The sequence below is a fragment of the Diachasma alloeum genome, unplaced genomic scaffold (genome assembly GCF_001412515.2).
Source record: "Diachasma alloeum isolate Michigan unplaced genomic scaffold, Dall2.0 Dall_scaffold_00325, whole genome shotgun sequence".
Classification (NCBI taxonomy): Eukaryota; Metazoa; Arthropoda; class Insecta; order Hymenoptera; family Braconidae; genus Diachasma; species Diachasma alloeum.
The window spans coordinates 267,850-285,094 of NW_021680464.1; the positions used below are offsets into that span (position 1 = coordinate 267,850).

Below are 17,245 nucleotides of genomic sequence, written 5' to 3' on the forward strand. Positions count from 1 at the left end.
ATTTATTTTTAACCCCATGAATGCAATTTTACATTTTTCAGAAGTAGAGGGGGTAATTGCACGCTTGTAACAAATGCCCTGGGCCACCTTGTTATTACTCGCACGTGAACAAATATGCACGTGGACACGTGACACACGGTGACATGAAGTGCGCGAAAAACTTTTTTTTACATTTATATTACATTTAGTTTTCAAACAGGGGAAAATATTAATTCATCGGCTCATGGGTGTTTGTTATATCTCTTTATCCGTGTGGAATAATTATACGAATTTTGTGAACCCTTTGCGAAATTCCGGGAATATGGAGCACGGTTTTGTGGAGGTGCGGCCCCACCCCCTTGTATTATTCCTTATCCACCCCTTTTAACTTTCAGCTAGAAGACGGGGAGGGCAATCAATTGACATTGTTCATTGAATCTCTAATGACAACTCTTTCGATGAAGGCTATTGTGAATATATGCCGACGAATTACTGTTATCAATGAGTTGAAATTCAATTGTAGGTTTGTTTGAAATTTTTATCGCATTTCTGAAAATATTACAGACGTTTTTTCATGTCAATAGATAATGAAACAGAAATAAGTTATAGGCGATTGAAAATGTTGCACTATGACTCATGTTTCCTAGTTTTTCATCATTTTTTAAAATTAAAAAATACGTGTGTAATATTCTTTAGCCCATTTTTGCATTTCATCGGTTTATTCACATGTAAATTTTTGGAGTTGTGACTTTGGGTGGAACTGAAATTCTGATTTTCGTTGAATTCTCCCAAAACTAACGATTTTTCCAGAAATAAAATCATTTTTCCGGAAAAGACCTTCAATTCGATTTAAGAAAAAAAAGTCAATAAAATTTCAAGGTTCTCTGAAAATTCCAGCAAAGTTCCATTGAAAAAATGGGACTTAATGGGTCTTTTTAACGAATGGAAAATGGAAATTCCACCGTTTGCATGAAGTTTCAAGTGAAAATGAATATTCACTTGAATTCAAGGAAAGATTTCTCTGCACCATAACTTTCCCAATAATAACTTTCCCAAAGAATTCTAAAAATTCAAAAACCATGAACAAATTAGAATTCAAATCTCATCTGAATTATAATTTTCAGCATTTTCCATATTCCTATGAAGAAAAAATGAAGAGGGCAGGAGAGTAAAAAAAAACTACGGAAATGCGAGCAAATCTGAGCTCCATAAATTTTCTTCGTTTGGTGAGTTCGGAGGCTCAAAAGTTATCACCACCAAATTCTTAGCACCACGAAAGTGTTATGGAACAAGTTGAGGGTGATCTGAGGATAAATAATTTTAAAAAATGTTTAAAAGTACGAGGTGACTGACAGCTGTGAGCACCGCCATCTTGGAAATCCCACGGAGTCCGGGGAGGGGGTATCCAAGCATCATGGCGGCGCCCAGACCTGTCAACCACCTCGTATTTTTAATAATTTATTAAAAATATTTATTCTCCTCAGACCCCCCTCAACTTGGTTCATAACACTTTCGTGGTGCTGAGGATATAACGGTGAAAACTTTTGAGCCTCGGAATTCAACAAACGAGGAGAATTTGTGGAGCTCAGATTTACCCGCATGTCGGGAATTTTTTTTTACAAAATCTATGCGCGCGCTGTTCTATTCATTTGTTGACATGAAGAAATGGAATTCATTGAATTTCATTTTCTCATGAATACCTTATAAATATTGATAATGAATCAAAGAGAATTCGACTAATGATTGAAGTGAATAGCGAAGTAGAGTAGAAGAATCTATAAAGAATTTTTCATTTTCAATGAATTATCTTCAATTTTTTTAAATAATCGGTCTCCATAAAAGGACAGAATTTATTAATTTCACCGATGATATATATACATGTGAAATATATATATGACGTGAAAAAAAAAATTACCATGGAAGAATTTGAAATTATGTCACTGAAGAATTTGAAAATGCCGCGTGTTTTTTTCGTGAATAACTTCGTGTCACATATTGACCAATCAGAATTAAGGATTAGCGGTCAGGCAGTTTCGAGATATTTCGATATAAAACAACTTCACGTTTCTTTCATCTTTACTAAAGAGGATCCTCCTACCCTCTTAATTCCATTGAATTTCCCAAAAAAACCCTGAATTTCCATCACCGAAATACATTAAAATTGTCAAAGATTCCAAATAATTTCCCGCATATCGACAACACTTCATAATTTAACCTCGTGCAGGCCCCTCGTCTCCCAAAAACCCGTCTCTCATAATCTCCAGTCGCCTTATCTCAAGATACTTCTGTTGATTCTCATCCCCGACTTTGCATAGGCCCTCCGAGTGCAGAGTGCGGTAAAAACACCAAAACAAATAAACGTAACTAAAGCAGAGAAGAAAATATGCGAGGACGTTAGAAAAATACTGTCCACCACCTCAACCCCGATAAGAGATACAACATCCCAGCGACAAACTTACGAAACTGAAAAAAAAAAATCACCAAGAGAAGGAAAAAAGGAGTGTGCAGACAAAAGTAACAAAGAAAACCCTGGAGAAAGAAATTTGCACTGAAATATCCGGAACATGAAAGGAAACTCTGAAATTCAGGGAGAGAAGAGGAGACACGTGAGGACATACAACGAGTGGAAAAAAAAAATTGAGGAGAGTGCGGGTAACGCGCGGCATTTCCTTGCTTCTGAGAATGCTGTGTGTGCGATAGGCACGCGGGCACACGCGCTGAATAATGTAAAACTGGCTTTACAGTTTTGTCCTGCGTCCTTTCTCACCCGCCCACTCCCCCGGCGGCTCTCCCGCCCGTTCTGCCGCCCCGCCGAAAAATTCTCTCCCATTCTCCTTCCTTCCTCGCTCTTTCTCGCAAAAACAAAATGGACCTGGCGTTGTTCGAGTGAAAAGAAAGAGAAAAATACGCGAGAGAAAAGGGGAATGAGGAGTTTCGAAAAAAAAACACGCGAGAATGGGGGGCGGAAGAGTTAGAAAAAGCGTGAAAAAAATAAAGGAAGCGAAATGAAGAAGCGAGAGAGTCACTGCAGGGGGTGGGGGTGGAGGTGTGCGTATGTTTGCACTTATACCTTTAAAAGCGCGATCGATCGAGTGCGTACGGACGCATTTCTGCGTGCGTCAAGCCTCGCTGTGTGCGTGACGGGCGGGGGCGGGGGGAGGGGGCACGCGGAACGCGGCGAAGCGGTGCGCGGTGCGTGCGGAACAGGGGGCCCGGGGAGGCTGTGTGACTCATCCTGTGGGAGAGAGGGTCCTGTTCCCGTTGCAGGAAACGGAGCGGGAAGGGGTGGGGATCGATATATCGACTCGGGAACCTCGCGCACTGCTCTACGACGAAAAGTGCGTACGACGCATTTCGTTGGTCGGGGGAGGCTTCTGGGGGGAATTGGGGTTTTTGTTTCTGGTTTTTTTTTTTTTTTGGGGATTGAGTGATGGTGTTTGACGGGATGAATTGATAATTAATGCTGGGGGAGGTGCTTGGGGATGAGTAGTGTGGGATTTGGGGGCTATTGGGGGATTTTCTGGCGGCAAAATATATGTCGTGTTTAGTGAGGAGAAAAATTTCTAGGCTTCAAAATGAAGTTATTGATTTTTATTAGAAAATTGTGGCAAGATGCGGTTTTTGTCTGGAGATTTAGACACTATTCTCTGGATTGTGAAAGAAATATGTGTAGAAGTGAATGTTCTACTGATTCGAAGGGAGAAATGTTCTGCAAATGGGAGGAGATGAATTATTTTCCGTCTAATTTTTAAGGACAATGGGCCTAGAATGAATGGAAATTTTACATATTTCTAGGATTTTTTGCTCACTTTTTATTGGAAACTAGAAAACCTCCGTCTTCATCTCAATTTGTCTTTTGTTATTAATTGTAACCTTTTACATCAATCTGTCCTTTGCATTTTGGAATTTCCCTGAATAAAGCAATAAATAAATCGGCAGTTGTCATCCTCAATTTAATTTTCAAAGTTATTTTTTCCATTATAAAGGCGGGTCATTACGAGAAATTACACCCAATCCATCAACAATGCAATTTCGTAGACTTTGAACGAAGAAATCTCGACAGATTGGTTGAGCCCGAACCGCTGTTGAATCGGAGAACGTCCAAAATGAAATATACGCAGCATTCACTCTTTTATACGAATGTTAATTCCCCATCTGTCGCTGAGAAGGTAGGATCCCAGTAATGTTAGAGCTGAACAGAAGTTTTATTTGCCAAGGCGATAATTCCCGAATCGATCGACCTTTGCGCCCAGGTCTTTCTCTGCACCCCCGAAATACGAAGGGGTTGAGTTAATCCCCAAATATGTTGGCGCGAGTTCATGGGAATTTTGTACGACTTCTGTGCCTTCTACTTTTTTTTTTATTTCTGTAACATGGTGTCTAGTGTCAGTGCAAAACGAGAGGATGTAGATAGGGAAAATACGCAATACGTTTTTAGAAAACTTGGGACAAGTTTGGATACCGAAAAGCCTGACGCACAGATAATCGAGTCTTTAGCTCCCTCGAGAGGAAAAGCCTCCATGGGGGATTTCAGCCTGGGCTTGAGGGATTTTTCTGATGCTCTTGGTGAATATAAAGGAAGAATGTCAGCTGAGAAAGCAAAAAAATTTTGAATAAATCAAAAATTTCAGTAGCGAAGCAGTAAATCGATTTTGACTTTTGGTCAGTTTTTGAATAATATCCTGGAATCTAAGAGAGATGGCAAAATTTTTCTCACGACCTTTTTTATAACCCTCAATTGGCTCTACAAAAAAGGTTACGACAAAAATTTGTCTATCTCTTTTAGATTCCGAGATATTCGTCAAAAACTGGCCAATACTCAAAATCGACTTGACCCGGTTTACCGCTTCGCTACTGATTTTTATTTTTTTCGATTTTTATTCAAAATTTTGAAACCTCGTAGGGACAAGTTCCATTGACAAATTTTTGAAAAATTATCGAACAAATAATAATTAATTTTCAAAAGAAACAATTCAGAAAAATTGATGGAATGAACAAAGCGTAAATTGCCAATGAGTGAATCAACTTGGATTGAACTTCAAAGAACTGCTCCTCAATTTCAACAGTGGATTTCATGCTGGTAGAAGTATGTCTCTGATACCCTTCGTGAATATAAAGGGAAAATGTCAGCTGAGAAAGCCACTGTGAAATAAGGAAACTTTAAATTTTTATCACATTTCAGAATAAATCGAAAATTTGTATCTTTTAATTTTTTATTCCGAAGTTTTTAACCTCCATGAGACGGGTTTTCATTTATAACTTTCGGAAAAATTATCTGGCAATTAATAATCAATTTTCAAAAGAACGAATTCAGAAGATCTAATGGAATAAATAAAACGCAAATTGCCATTGAGTAAATCAACTTCGATTGAACTTTAAAGAACTGCTCTTCAATTTCTGAGTTACAGGTATTTTTCTGATGCTCTCGGTGATTATAAAGGGAGAGTAGCTGAAAAAGCCACAGTGAAACCAAAAAACTTTAAATTTTTGTCAAATTTCACAATAAATCGAACTTCGACAAGACGAATTTTGTTAAAAAAATTAATAATCAATTGTCACGAGGAAAAATTCAGAAGAATTGTTGAAATGAAGGAAGCGTGAGCTATTAATGTTAACGTTAATCAACTTCAATTGAACTTCAAAAAACCCCTTCGACTCGCGTAATTTAATTTAGAGAGTAGTACAACGGTTTCACAGAGCTTCGCGAATAATTCCTATCGCAACAATTCTCCTTCACTTGGTTCCGGTTTCCTTCGATAAATCGAAACGGGGGAAGCCCGTGAAAAGTAAAACGAGAAAGAGGATATCCCCCGCGCGAGACTCACGACGAAAGGGCGAGACTGTGGCGGGGTTAAAAAAAAAGAAAAGGGGCACCGAGAGAGCGAAGTATTCGGTTACCGAAGAGAGAGTTTACGATGCAAGGTTTAAATTATTACAGGTGAATATAAAGGAAACACTCAAATATGTATGAAGTGGTTTGGAAAAAAGGCGAATTGGAGATTCTCGGACTCAATAGAGAGTTCACGTTGCTAACTAAATTTTGTGGGTTTATTGTAGTGTTGTTGATGAATATTTTAGTAGGAATTCATACGCAAAATTTCAGGGGTATTTTTGTGAGGATTTCAAATGGACGGAGAGGGAAATCCTCGGGTGCAATGACACAATCGAAATTTTGGATGAGATTTTTTATTTCAAAAATTATAAAGGAAAATGTTTAAGGATATCCGAGTGTCTTTCACAGTTTGATACAGACTACACTGTAGATTCAACAATTTTTAATCATCAAATTTGTCAATTAAATTGCGTGAGAAAAATTTGAAAAAAATTACGAATATTCAGCGTCGTTAAAATTAGACTTTACACGGAATCATTAGGTTTTTAAACATTCGTTGTTTATAAATTATTAATAGAAAATGCTCCAAATTTTTGAAAATTGCAGTTTGTTAAATTATTTCATCAATCTCCCTCCAAAAGTAAAGGTTCTAATTTTTTTTCAGTTAAAAAAAAAATGTTTTAGCGGTTCAATGGCGAGATTTAAATTCAGGCCTGCAAAAGTTTGAATAATAAAATTATTGTAAAATGTCCGGAAGCCTTTCACTGGAGAAAAAAACAGCCAAAGTACTTGGATATCCTTAAATGGAAAAATTTTATTATTCTATACTGTTAAAAAATTTTCATTGACATTATAAATTTCCAATTTCAAGAAATTTCATTTTAAAATTGTGAAAATTCTATCGGAAAATTGATGGAAACTGTGAATTTCAGTTCAATTATTCCATAAAAATTGATAGAAATGAGGAAAATTCTAGTATATATATTCTAGAAATTATAACTAATTGATTTTTCTCTTCCTCTTCCTGTTGTTTATTTATCAATTATTATTTATCAAAATAAGAAAATATGAATTTAAAATCTTCCATTATTATTTCTTCTGAACTGAAAAATGTCATGCGAAACTTCATTCACGCATTGAATAAATGTGTTGTCAAATATTTTCGGTTAAATATAACACAAAAAAATACAGTTATCAACAAAAAATGTTAGTAAATTATTAGTCTGGTTATGGTTAGTAGATTTAGTCACACTCCTTAATCCTAAAATTAGTAAAAACAGGGGTTAGTGTTTCGTGTTAGTAAGTAGTTAATACGTTTCAAGTCTGTGATTAATTTTCGGTAGTTACCTCCAACGCATGTTACGCCCGGCAGCGTTGGGCCCCGAACACTTATCAAATTTATCAGTTGGTGAATAATCTACGCGATCACACGCCGGCACACAGTCTCGGCGGTGTTACCGAAATGTTAGTTATGTGAGTTGTTTGTTAGGATTTTTCATTTTTTAGTTTTATTAGTCACATGAAGAATACCCGGAAACTATTTCCACTGAAATGACCATAACAAAATCATTATTCATTATTCTCATGACTCATTGCAACGGTTTTATTGTCAACTAGCTCATTTTAATGTCATTTGAATGGAAGTTATCTCTGGGTGAATTCCTTAACACACAAATTGTTAGTAAATTGTTAGTGAGTTGTTTAGTAAAATGTTGGTTTAGTTTTGAATTAGTTAATCTGGTGAGAATCTTTGGTTTTTTTAATTTACTTTAGATATTTCGATCTTTTTTTTCAGAAATCGTGAATTTTTGTCAACACTGTTGAAATTTTGTGCTGAAATGTCAGGTACACTTGGAAATTTCAATCAAGTGACAGTTCGAATAATTTTCCAAGAAATTTAATAATTGAAAATTCATGATTGATGAAAAAATCAAAGAAAACCATAAATTTCAGCGCAATTATACCCTTTTGATGTCGTTGGAATGAAAGTTATCTCTAGGTGAATTCTTTAACACACAAATTGTTAGTAAATTGTTAGTAAAATGTTGGGTTAGTATTTTGAATTAGTTAATTTGGTGAGAATCACAGATTTGTGAATTTTACTTTAGATATTCCGATCTATTTTTTCAGAAATCGTGAATTTGTGTCAACACTGTTAACAATTTTGTGCTGAAATTTCAGGTACACTTGGAAATTTTCATCAAGTGACAGTTTTAGTAATTTTTCAAGGAATTCAGTAATTGGAAATTCACGATTGATGAAAAAATTAATAGAAATCACGGAAGTTAAGGTAAACAATATTGAATTTTCAGTAGTAATACCACTAGTGCTTCAAAATTGATCGGATATTTTCCTCAAGCTTCCCTGCCTAGGAAGGAGTATGTCAAATTTTGCAGGTTTTAAATCCTCGTGCTTCGCAAAATTCGACACACTCGTTACTAGGCAGGGAAACTTCAGAAAAATATCCGATCAATTTTGAAGCACGAGTGGTATTTGACGGATTATTTTTCCACTCGGATTTCGGCCGAGCAGAGTGCAGTGAACAGCATCCGGATACATTTACACTGCCATACATTTACAACCCACTTTTTTGGTTATCTGTCACACAGAATATTAAACGTGAAATGCGTTGAAAGATGTGAAACATTTGAAAAGCTACTAGTGAATTTCCGTCAGAAATTTTTTAGAAATTTCCGAAATAAAACTGCTTGACAGCCTCAAATACTGCGCTCTGATTGGCTGAAATCCGAGTGAGAAAATTAATCAATAAAACTTAAAAATCATGAGTTTTTCCACTCTAAATCGAATTTAATCTCAATTTTTATTTTCTGCGAAGAGTAAAGACCTTTTCTATAAAGTTCTCACCATCTTTCTCCAACATTTGTGTTAATCCCCTTTTCATATTTATCAAAAACTACACATTATCAAAAAGTCATCCAATCTAAATCATGGAATTCCACAACGTTATAATGAATATCGCTATTAGAGAATTTTTTTCAGCAAAAAAATTCTTATTGCATTAGAAAACTCTATCAACAACATTACAATAACCCAAACTGCCAACAGCCATATCTCCTAATCCCTAATGACACTAAAACCCCCAGCAATATCAATAACTCCCTACAACAAACTAAACCGATTAAACAATTCCAGTAAAACCCGAAATTAATAGCAATGAGTATTCGTCCTGGTAAACGAGACTTTGAATAGTTTGTACGACGCTATGCGCTGCTTTGAGGCGGCGATAAGTGACCGATAAGCGTTTGTATTGCTGAGTTCCTCCAGGGTTATCGATGCCTCAGGGGCAACAAACTCACTAGCGGCCATGCTGCTCGAGGATAAAGTAAATAATAACCAACAAGAGAAGAATGCAAACTGGGAATAATGAAGAATTTCAGATAAAAATAAATCATCCTGCTTTCTCCGTCGCAAATCAATCGCCAATATTGCGATTGGACGGGCCTCTGAGGTATTGCTAGCGCTTGCGCAGGGTTACGAAATGAAGGGTTAGAATATGGGATTTAAAAGGAGAAATGGGCTCCCCACCTTGCCAACGCCTTCCGGCAAAATTATTCCGGCAACTGAGAAATTCCACGAAATTGGGGTGAAAATTACTGGGCTACGGGTTGAATTTCCCCACCCATAAGTCCCTTTACACATGGCCGATTGCCGACGTATCACCGACGCTTCACTGATAACCGTTTCTTGTTGGTTTTTTCAACCCCTAGGTAAAGTGGATCAGCGATATATTTGATATAGTCGAGGCGTGAATATTCTGGAGTGAGATTCTTCTAGTGTACACTGTTAGAAATTTTTCAAAATTTCACGGAAAATATGGTAGTAATTCTCATGAGAGGGAAATTGAATCAGATTTAGGGGAATAATGATGAAAAAACCTGAAAAATCGTGAACGTTTTCGATGTTTTACTACCAGGCCCCAAACGTCTCGATAAATTCCCACTAAATATCGGCGAAAACCTATTCTGAAAATTATCATTCGATATGAGAACTCATCACCTTATAAAACGAACTATTATCCGAAAACCCTCCATCATCGCATTTGGCAATCGTCGAGCGGAGGGTGAATCCACGAAATTCAAATATCACTCTCGGCTGAACCGTAAACTCCCCCTCAAAAAATCCCCACCAAACGTGTCTTTAATGACACGAACGATTAGAAATGCTACAGGATGGGAAAAATGTAGTAAAAATTACGTTGCTAAACTGGGAAAACTTTTCGGTCACTCTGAAGTTCTTTAAAATTTATAAGAACAATTTAAATTGCACTGACATTTTACCGGATGATTACATTTTCTTTGTGAATTTCACTGAAAAAAACGTTTTTTTAGGAATCTGTGGCATTCTAAAAATTAACGAGTGAGAAATCCGGAGATCAAGTGATTTTGTCAGTAAACCAGGAGCATAATCCTAAATTACACAAAAATGCCACAAATTATTCTTTGCAGCATAATTGTCAATTTTTTCATGTTTATCATGCGCGAAGTTGATCAATTCTTCCTTTTTGTGAAGGTGCTAAATTCTAGAAAACTGAGAAAACTCCCCGTTTGTTAGAAAATTCTAGGAAAATGCCCATTTTTTTTTTCATTAATGAAAAATTTCGAAAATTATTTAGTTGTTTACAGAATTCGCGGATTTTCTGAATAATTCAAGACAATCATTTACTTTTCTCTAAAATCGATTCATAAAACTTCCCTTATTTTTCAACAATTACGGTTACGGTACAATTAAAGATCGAGCCACTTTGAGAAGTGAAAGGGGATTGATCAAGTAATCAATATTATTCATCAATTTTTCACCTATCATTAATCACTTATCACTCTTACAAAGCATTTTTCTGTCTATGAAATTTAATACATTAAATTAGAATACAGAAAAGCAAGCTTCTTAAATTTCTAATTAAATTTCTAAGAAATAAACATCGATTCCTAAAAATTGCGGATATATCCCTGGTACCCAAAACTTCTTTTCTCCGCGTTCGACCCACATGAAATCAATTTTGATTCTACATTCTTCTTCACCCAGAAGACAACAAACGAACACCTACAAGCCACCCTAGAAAGCCCGCCAAGATTTATGAATGAATGAAAGCACCCAGGAAATCAGTATTACGATGGGGTCTTCGTGTCGGGGGCGATGCGTGATCGCAGGTGTAACACACGTTCACCACGACCCCAATGGTTATTTTCTCCTCCTCGTTTTTTTTTTCGGTGTCGAGAAATAAGGTCTAGAAAACACGCGGAAGAAGTGTGACGCAGATAGGCTCTTCCCCGGGGATAAGGAGGGCGTTTGTGGCCATGATAGCTGGTGGGAGGGGGTTGTTGTGACGGCGAAGCTCTATATACAATGGTCCTGGACTCTCGAACGTTCATCCATCATCTGTGCTTACTGTTTCCCTCAACTTTCGCTGCAGTGACTTTTTTCCTTCACCCACTTCCTGCCTCCCCCCCTTCGCTGAATGATTTTTCTCTTTATTTTCATTTGATACATAGAGAGGGAAAAAGTTGAATTTTTTTTTTTTTCGGGGTCTATTCGAGTCTCTTTGAGTCGCAGTATTGATTATTGGGAACTCGAGATGACGTCTTCCCCTTCTCCAGTCGCCCTTTCCCACTTACTCTCCCTTTCACCTCTTCCATTGGAAGCCATCGACTCGAAGCCTTGACAACTCGTCTCAAACGTCTCTCCAAATGCACATTAATTCAACATTTTAGTTTCATGTGAAATTCACATTATCACTGCTGCACTTGGATTTTATTCTCCGCCGCTAATATCATTTCATTTTTGCTTGTTTTCTGAGTATAATGTTACCAATGATAAATATGTCACATTTGAAGCGATAAATAATCGAAGAATTCACGAGTTTTATCGATTTAACGTATAATGTAAAGTGACTTTGGGTTATTAATACTTTGATTCATTCTGACTTGGGCATCAGCGTTCGATGCCCGTGAGTCATAGGTCAAACGTCGCACCGCAACGTCAGGGGATAATTGATTTGTTTGCCTCGCGAAAATCTCACGCGATCACTGTACAGCCATATTCGCCTTCCCTCATATGCTTCCACAAACATTCGATTTCACATTGACCAACGCAAAACTGTAGAAATTAATTCTCCAAAATCAGAAGCGAAACAGTTAAACGGTCCAAGTTCATTACGCCTCTGGTCAGTTGTCAATAAATATCTCGGAATCTAAGGCAGATAGCAAAATCTTTGTCATAACCTTTTTTGTAGAGCGAATTTAGGGCGACAAAAAAGGTCATTATCAAAATTGCGCTGTGTCCCTTAGATTCGGAGATATTCCTCGAAAACTCGGCTTAGAGCCGAGACACATTGTAAAAACTATAGTGGCTTGAAGATTTCCTAATTTTCCTAATTTAAGACATTAGACTGATGGCTTAATTTAGTGATACAGACGTCTCTAAAAAGGGGAGAAACCATCTCAATTTGAAGCACTAGTTTTCCTACTGCAGCCGATAAAATCCACGAACGTATTAATTAATCAATTGAAAAACACGAGACCACTGATTTAATGTGAAAACAAGTTATTTTATTTTCACAGAAGAGAGTTCGATACGCGATTATAATGACCCGCGGGGTCTTGAGCCTTGAACTTGTCCTACGATAAGACACTGTGAGAGCTGCTTACGTACATTGGCATCGTAGAGTCCGTTCACTCTATCGCAATTCACTACCTCGTTAAAACCAATCATTAAATTTATCACAGCAGCCGTCGAAAGAGGCGAAAAAAAATCAATAGAGCTTCCTCTCCCTCCTGTACCATCAAACAAAAACAGAACGAGAGATCAAGTTTATTCATGATTTGGGTGAAGCAGAAGAGAGAGTGAATTCCAACCCCTCTGTTGAGTTCAATGTCACTGCAATAATAAACCAGCGGTTATCTGTATTTCTGTATTTCCCTCCGGGGATCCCTCCACTCTCCCAATTTTCCCTCTTTCCCTCCCCCTACGATGCCGCATTGAGCCCCAACATCGAGGCCAAGTTCATCTCTATATATACCCAAGTCCGATTCCTGGCCCACCCACCGGGCAAAACGGTTCAGCGTGTAAATCCCACCCTCGTCTCTCCTCTTTGCTCTATATATTGCCCTCCCTGTATCACCTAAAACCCCCACGGCAAATACATACTAGTAAATACCGGAGATACAACTTTCGCACGGAACCCACATCCGCCTTCTACTGGAACATGAGTCATGCATTTCCAAGTGGAAATTCCATATCGCCACGCGTTTTTATTATGGGCATGGATTTTCATTTTCAATGAGGTTATCTTTAACAAAACGCGTGTCGTGGATATGCCCGTGGGAGCGAAAAGTAGTGGCGAAGATGGGAACGTGTAAAACCGGTTTTTACCCTTTGTGGATTTTAATGACTTTATAATGAACAATTATGAGGGGAGAATTGTATCAATTGGTTAGGTTTGGGCGAATGAGAATGCGTGATGAGAAAAATAATTATTCAATTAAGAAATTTACTTTTATAATGATGGAACCCGATTCTTTTGAGTGCCTCTTTTTGCTTTGATTTTTCTGTCCCAATACTCGAAGAACTAATGGCTCGATTTAAATAATTTGCAATGTTAATGTTTTGATCCAATTGATTTTGTACAGAATGGAACTCCCCTGGTGAAGGACACCTTCAGCGTCCAAACTATTGCGAAATGAAAGAATTTCTGGCTACTGAACCAAGAACAATCTACAAATCTTTCTGTCAGAATCCAAATCTTGTCTTCCTCCCAATTCTGAAAGACCCTGTTCTGTCTCATAAATTGTCCAAATTGGAAACAATAGTCTTGCCATAACAAAAGACTATAGAAGATTCTTCATATGTGCTTCCACCATTTTGTGAAACCATCACCATCCCTCACCATCAAATACTCATTCAATCTGAAATAATTGACTCACCTTCTTCTCCGTCAACTTCTCACACCGCCTCATCTTACAAATCTGATGGCTCTTGTCATTTCTGCACGGTGCACAGTCACCGCAGTTGTCCTTTCTCTGGCATCCAATGCACTCGCCACACCGCTTGCGCTTCTTTTTCGCCGGTTTATCACCAAGTCCACCATCCCCATCACCATCACCAATCCCACCGCCCAAATGTCCATGTGGACCCCGATTACCCGTCGACGATACCGCGGCAACTTGTCCAGAAGACTCCACATTACCACTACCATCCTCCGATTCCATAGAATCGCCTCGATTTTTTCTCCGCTCCTTTTTCCTCCCGTCGATCCTCGAAGAAGGTGACGAGTCAAGGACCGTTGACATGGGATTCTGGAAATTGGTGTGATGCAGCTGTGGATACTCCTGCTTGACCACTGTCAGAACCGTGTGATGTGGATGGCCAGGTGGTGGTGCAAATGCCTGAACAGGATTTGACCCAAGAAGCTGAATGTGTCTCTCATCGAGGATCTGCTGTTGAAGCGCTGGCACTTCTCGTGCCTGAACAGGCGCGGGTACAAGAGGATAACCAACGGGAGCACGATGTGGATGAGGTGGTGGTGGCAGTGGTGAACCAAGTGTATGAAAACTTGGTAGACCAACAGCTGATGTCACAGGTGGTGAGTGCGACACCGATGCTGGTGAAAGAGGTGTGAGTGCTGTTAACTGTGGCTCTGACTCACTCGGCGGGGCAAATTGACTCGCAAAGCTCGGCAGACCATCGGGATTCGGATGGAGACCGTGCTTTGACTCCCATGGACGGTACTGACTCGCAAGTACAACTTCACCCCGTGAGTCTATGAGACGACCCGTCAGACCCTCGTAATAATCCCACGAGGATGTCAGACCAAGACCAACGTCCTGGCTGTGGAGGGTTGTTAACGTTGTACCAGTGTCCATTGATACGTCACCGGAGAAACTACTGAATGGCGGCAAATGGCGATTTGGATCACCAGGTCCAATGTTGCCTGGCGATACCGACAGTGCCGCCGGAGGGCTCACCCTCTCGGGTGCTACCTCCTTTTTAACCTCGGCGCTCATCTTCTACGAAGCATCCTCAAATCCATCACTCCTTCGTGGGTTTTGGTCGAAGGTGTTGGTGTGATTGATGATTTGGTCGATTGGCGATGGATTGCGATGGGTAATTGTTGATTATTTTTAGTTGCGAAGAGTTCAATGGGGTTCACTTGGTACGCTGGGACACTTGGGGATCATACACACGACATTTAATAGATTATTTATTTGTTCAATTATACTGCGATCGTGAGTTTCGTTGAGCTTCACGCGGGAATATCTCCACTTAATTCTCCTTTTGTACTCGACAGGTTTAGGCTACGAACTGAAGTAGATTGGTTTTTATCTTTTTAATTTTTGTTTATCATTAACTTTTTAGTTTTCCTGAGCGAAAATTCGTCAACTTTTTTTTAAACTTAATTTTTTTTCTCCTTAAACTTGCTTTTTGCTCGATAAAATTTGATAAAAATTTACTCCTCGGTGCTCGTTTAAAAAATGTAGAATACTTACAATGTTTAACTATAAATTCCTATGCTTTTAGACTCTGTCTGGCTTTTATTTGTGATTTTAGTTTGTTTTTTGTTTTTTAAATAACGGTGTGCGGAGAACTTGGTACTTTCTCGAATTAATCAGGAGTTTAGTCTGGTTTTAATCTGTAGTTTTTTTTTTAAATCCAGGTGTTGGCCCCCCGCTCGTTAGAGTATCGTTGAATGATTAGTAGAAAATGGTAGATTCTTTGGTTTATGGTTTAGCTCACTTATTTCTCTGTCACACGGTTGTATTTAATTTTTTTTTAATCCCTTTTTAAAAACTTTATAATAATTTTAATCTGTTACACTTTTTTTTCTTGTTTTGCTTTTAATCCTCTCGATTTGGCACTGGCGGACTTTATATTTGTACACTAGAGTAAAATACGTATGTATCAATCCTTTGTCTCCCTTTCACAAATTCTGCGCATTAGAATCCTCTTCTTCCTTTCAAACCTAAGCTCTTGGGATATTACGACAATATAGACACTAATTACGTGATTCTTGATTCGTAAGAAAATATAAATCACTTGAGGTTAATGTGGCTTGTTTGAAGGCTGTTGATTTGTACGATCTGAAATCAGAAAAAAAACATTCATTTGAATACAATGAATTACACTGTTAAACATTTTTGTCTGACATTTCCGGTACACTTCTCGGAAATTTTTATTGCATTAGAATCTCATTGAAGTTTCAAGGAATTTCAGCTCAATTATTCATGATAATTAATTGAAATCAGGAAAATCCAAATGCAAATATTGTCAAATGGTCAAATAATTCAAAATTCAACTTCATTTGATGGTAAATGCTCATGTTCTGATTCAAATTCAAGTAAGTTGAGAAATTCTTGTTTTTCTGTTGCTGGCAATTTTAGAATTTCATTCAATTCAGTGAAATTCCAAATATTATAATTTTTCCCCCCTAAATCGAATTCAATGTCACTCTTCTGACAATTAAGAGCCAGTAGGCTTCTAATTTCTGTCCATGAAATTTCAATTCTTTTCTAACAATGTATACTATTAAGAAATTGTTGACTCATTCAGTTTCACTGAAATTTCGAGGAATCTCGTCACTGAAAATTCTCTACTTTATGGCAAACACAACGGAATGTGGAAATTACACTTCAATTATTCTACGATAATTGATGTAAATCACGAAAATCCAAGTAAATATATTGTCAAATTTGCAAATGAAAAATTTAACTTCATTCAATACCGAATATTTACGTTTCAATTGAAAATTCAAGTGCGTTAAGGAATTCTCGTTTTCCTATTGCTCAAAATTTGGGAATTTCATCCAATATTTAGTGAAATCTGAAATGTTATACTTTTTCCCCCCTAAATTGAATTCAATGTCACTCTCCCGACAATTAACAGTCAACTGTCCATGAAATTTCAATTTTTTTAAATTCAACACTGTTGAAAAATTGTTGACTCTCCACAGTTTTACTGAAATTCCAAGAAATTTCGTCATTGAAAATTCCAAATTTTACTGCAAAATCACTGGAAACTGAAAATGACACTTCAATTATTCCACAATTGCCACAAATCCGGAAAATTCAAGTAAACATCTTGTCAATTTTTCAAATAATTTCATTGAATTTCCAGGAAAACCTGCGATTTAATGGACTTTTTCCTCAATCTCACTCTCAAAACTCTCCTAAAAATCACCAGTCACCAGTCCCCTAAATGTCAATTTTTTCCAACAGTGTCCCAAAAAAAGAGTAACAAATTGTCCATTCACACGTGAGCAAATAGAAATATCATCTCCAGCAGAGCAAAACGACCCTGTCATGCGACTATTTCTCAACTACAGCTGAAAAACCTCGACCCTGGATTTCTCCGAGATGTCTGCATTCGTGCTGTATACCCGGTGAAAATGCCAATTCAACACGCAACCCCCCCCCCCCCCCC

At 37.8% G+C, this 17,245-nt stretch overlaps 1 protein-coding gene across 1 annotated transcript in view; it reads right to left on the reverse strand.

Moving 5' to 3' along the window:
- LOC107040167 (DNA N6-methyl adenine demethylase) overlaps window positions 1–14,832 on the reverse strand; it is a 101,474-nt gene extending 86,642 nt beyond the window's left edge. Inside the window, exon 1 of the mRNA XM_029126243.1 lies at window positions 13,753–14,832. Within this exon, the coding sequence (XP_028982076.1) occupies window positions 13,753–14,832 (1,080 nt within the window). The remainder of the gene's footprint in view (window positions 1–13,752) is intronic.
- Window positions 14,833–17,245: the final 2,413 nt, after the last annotated feature.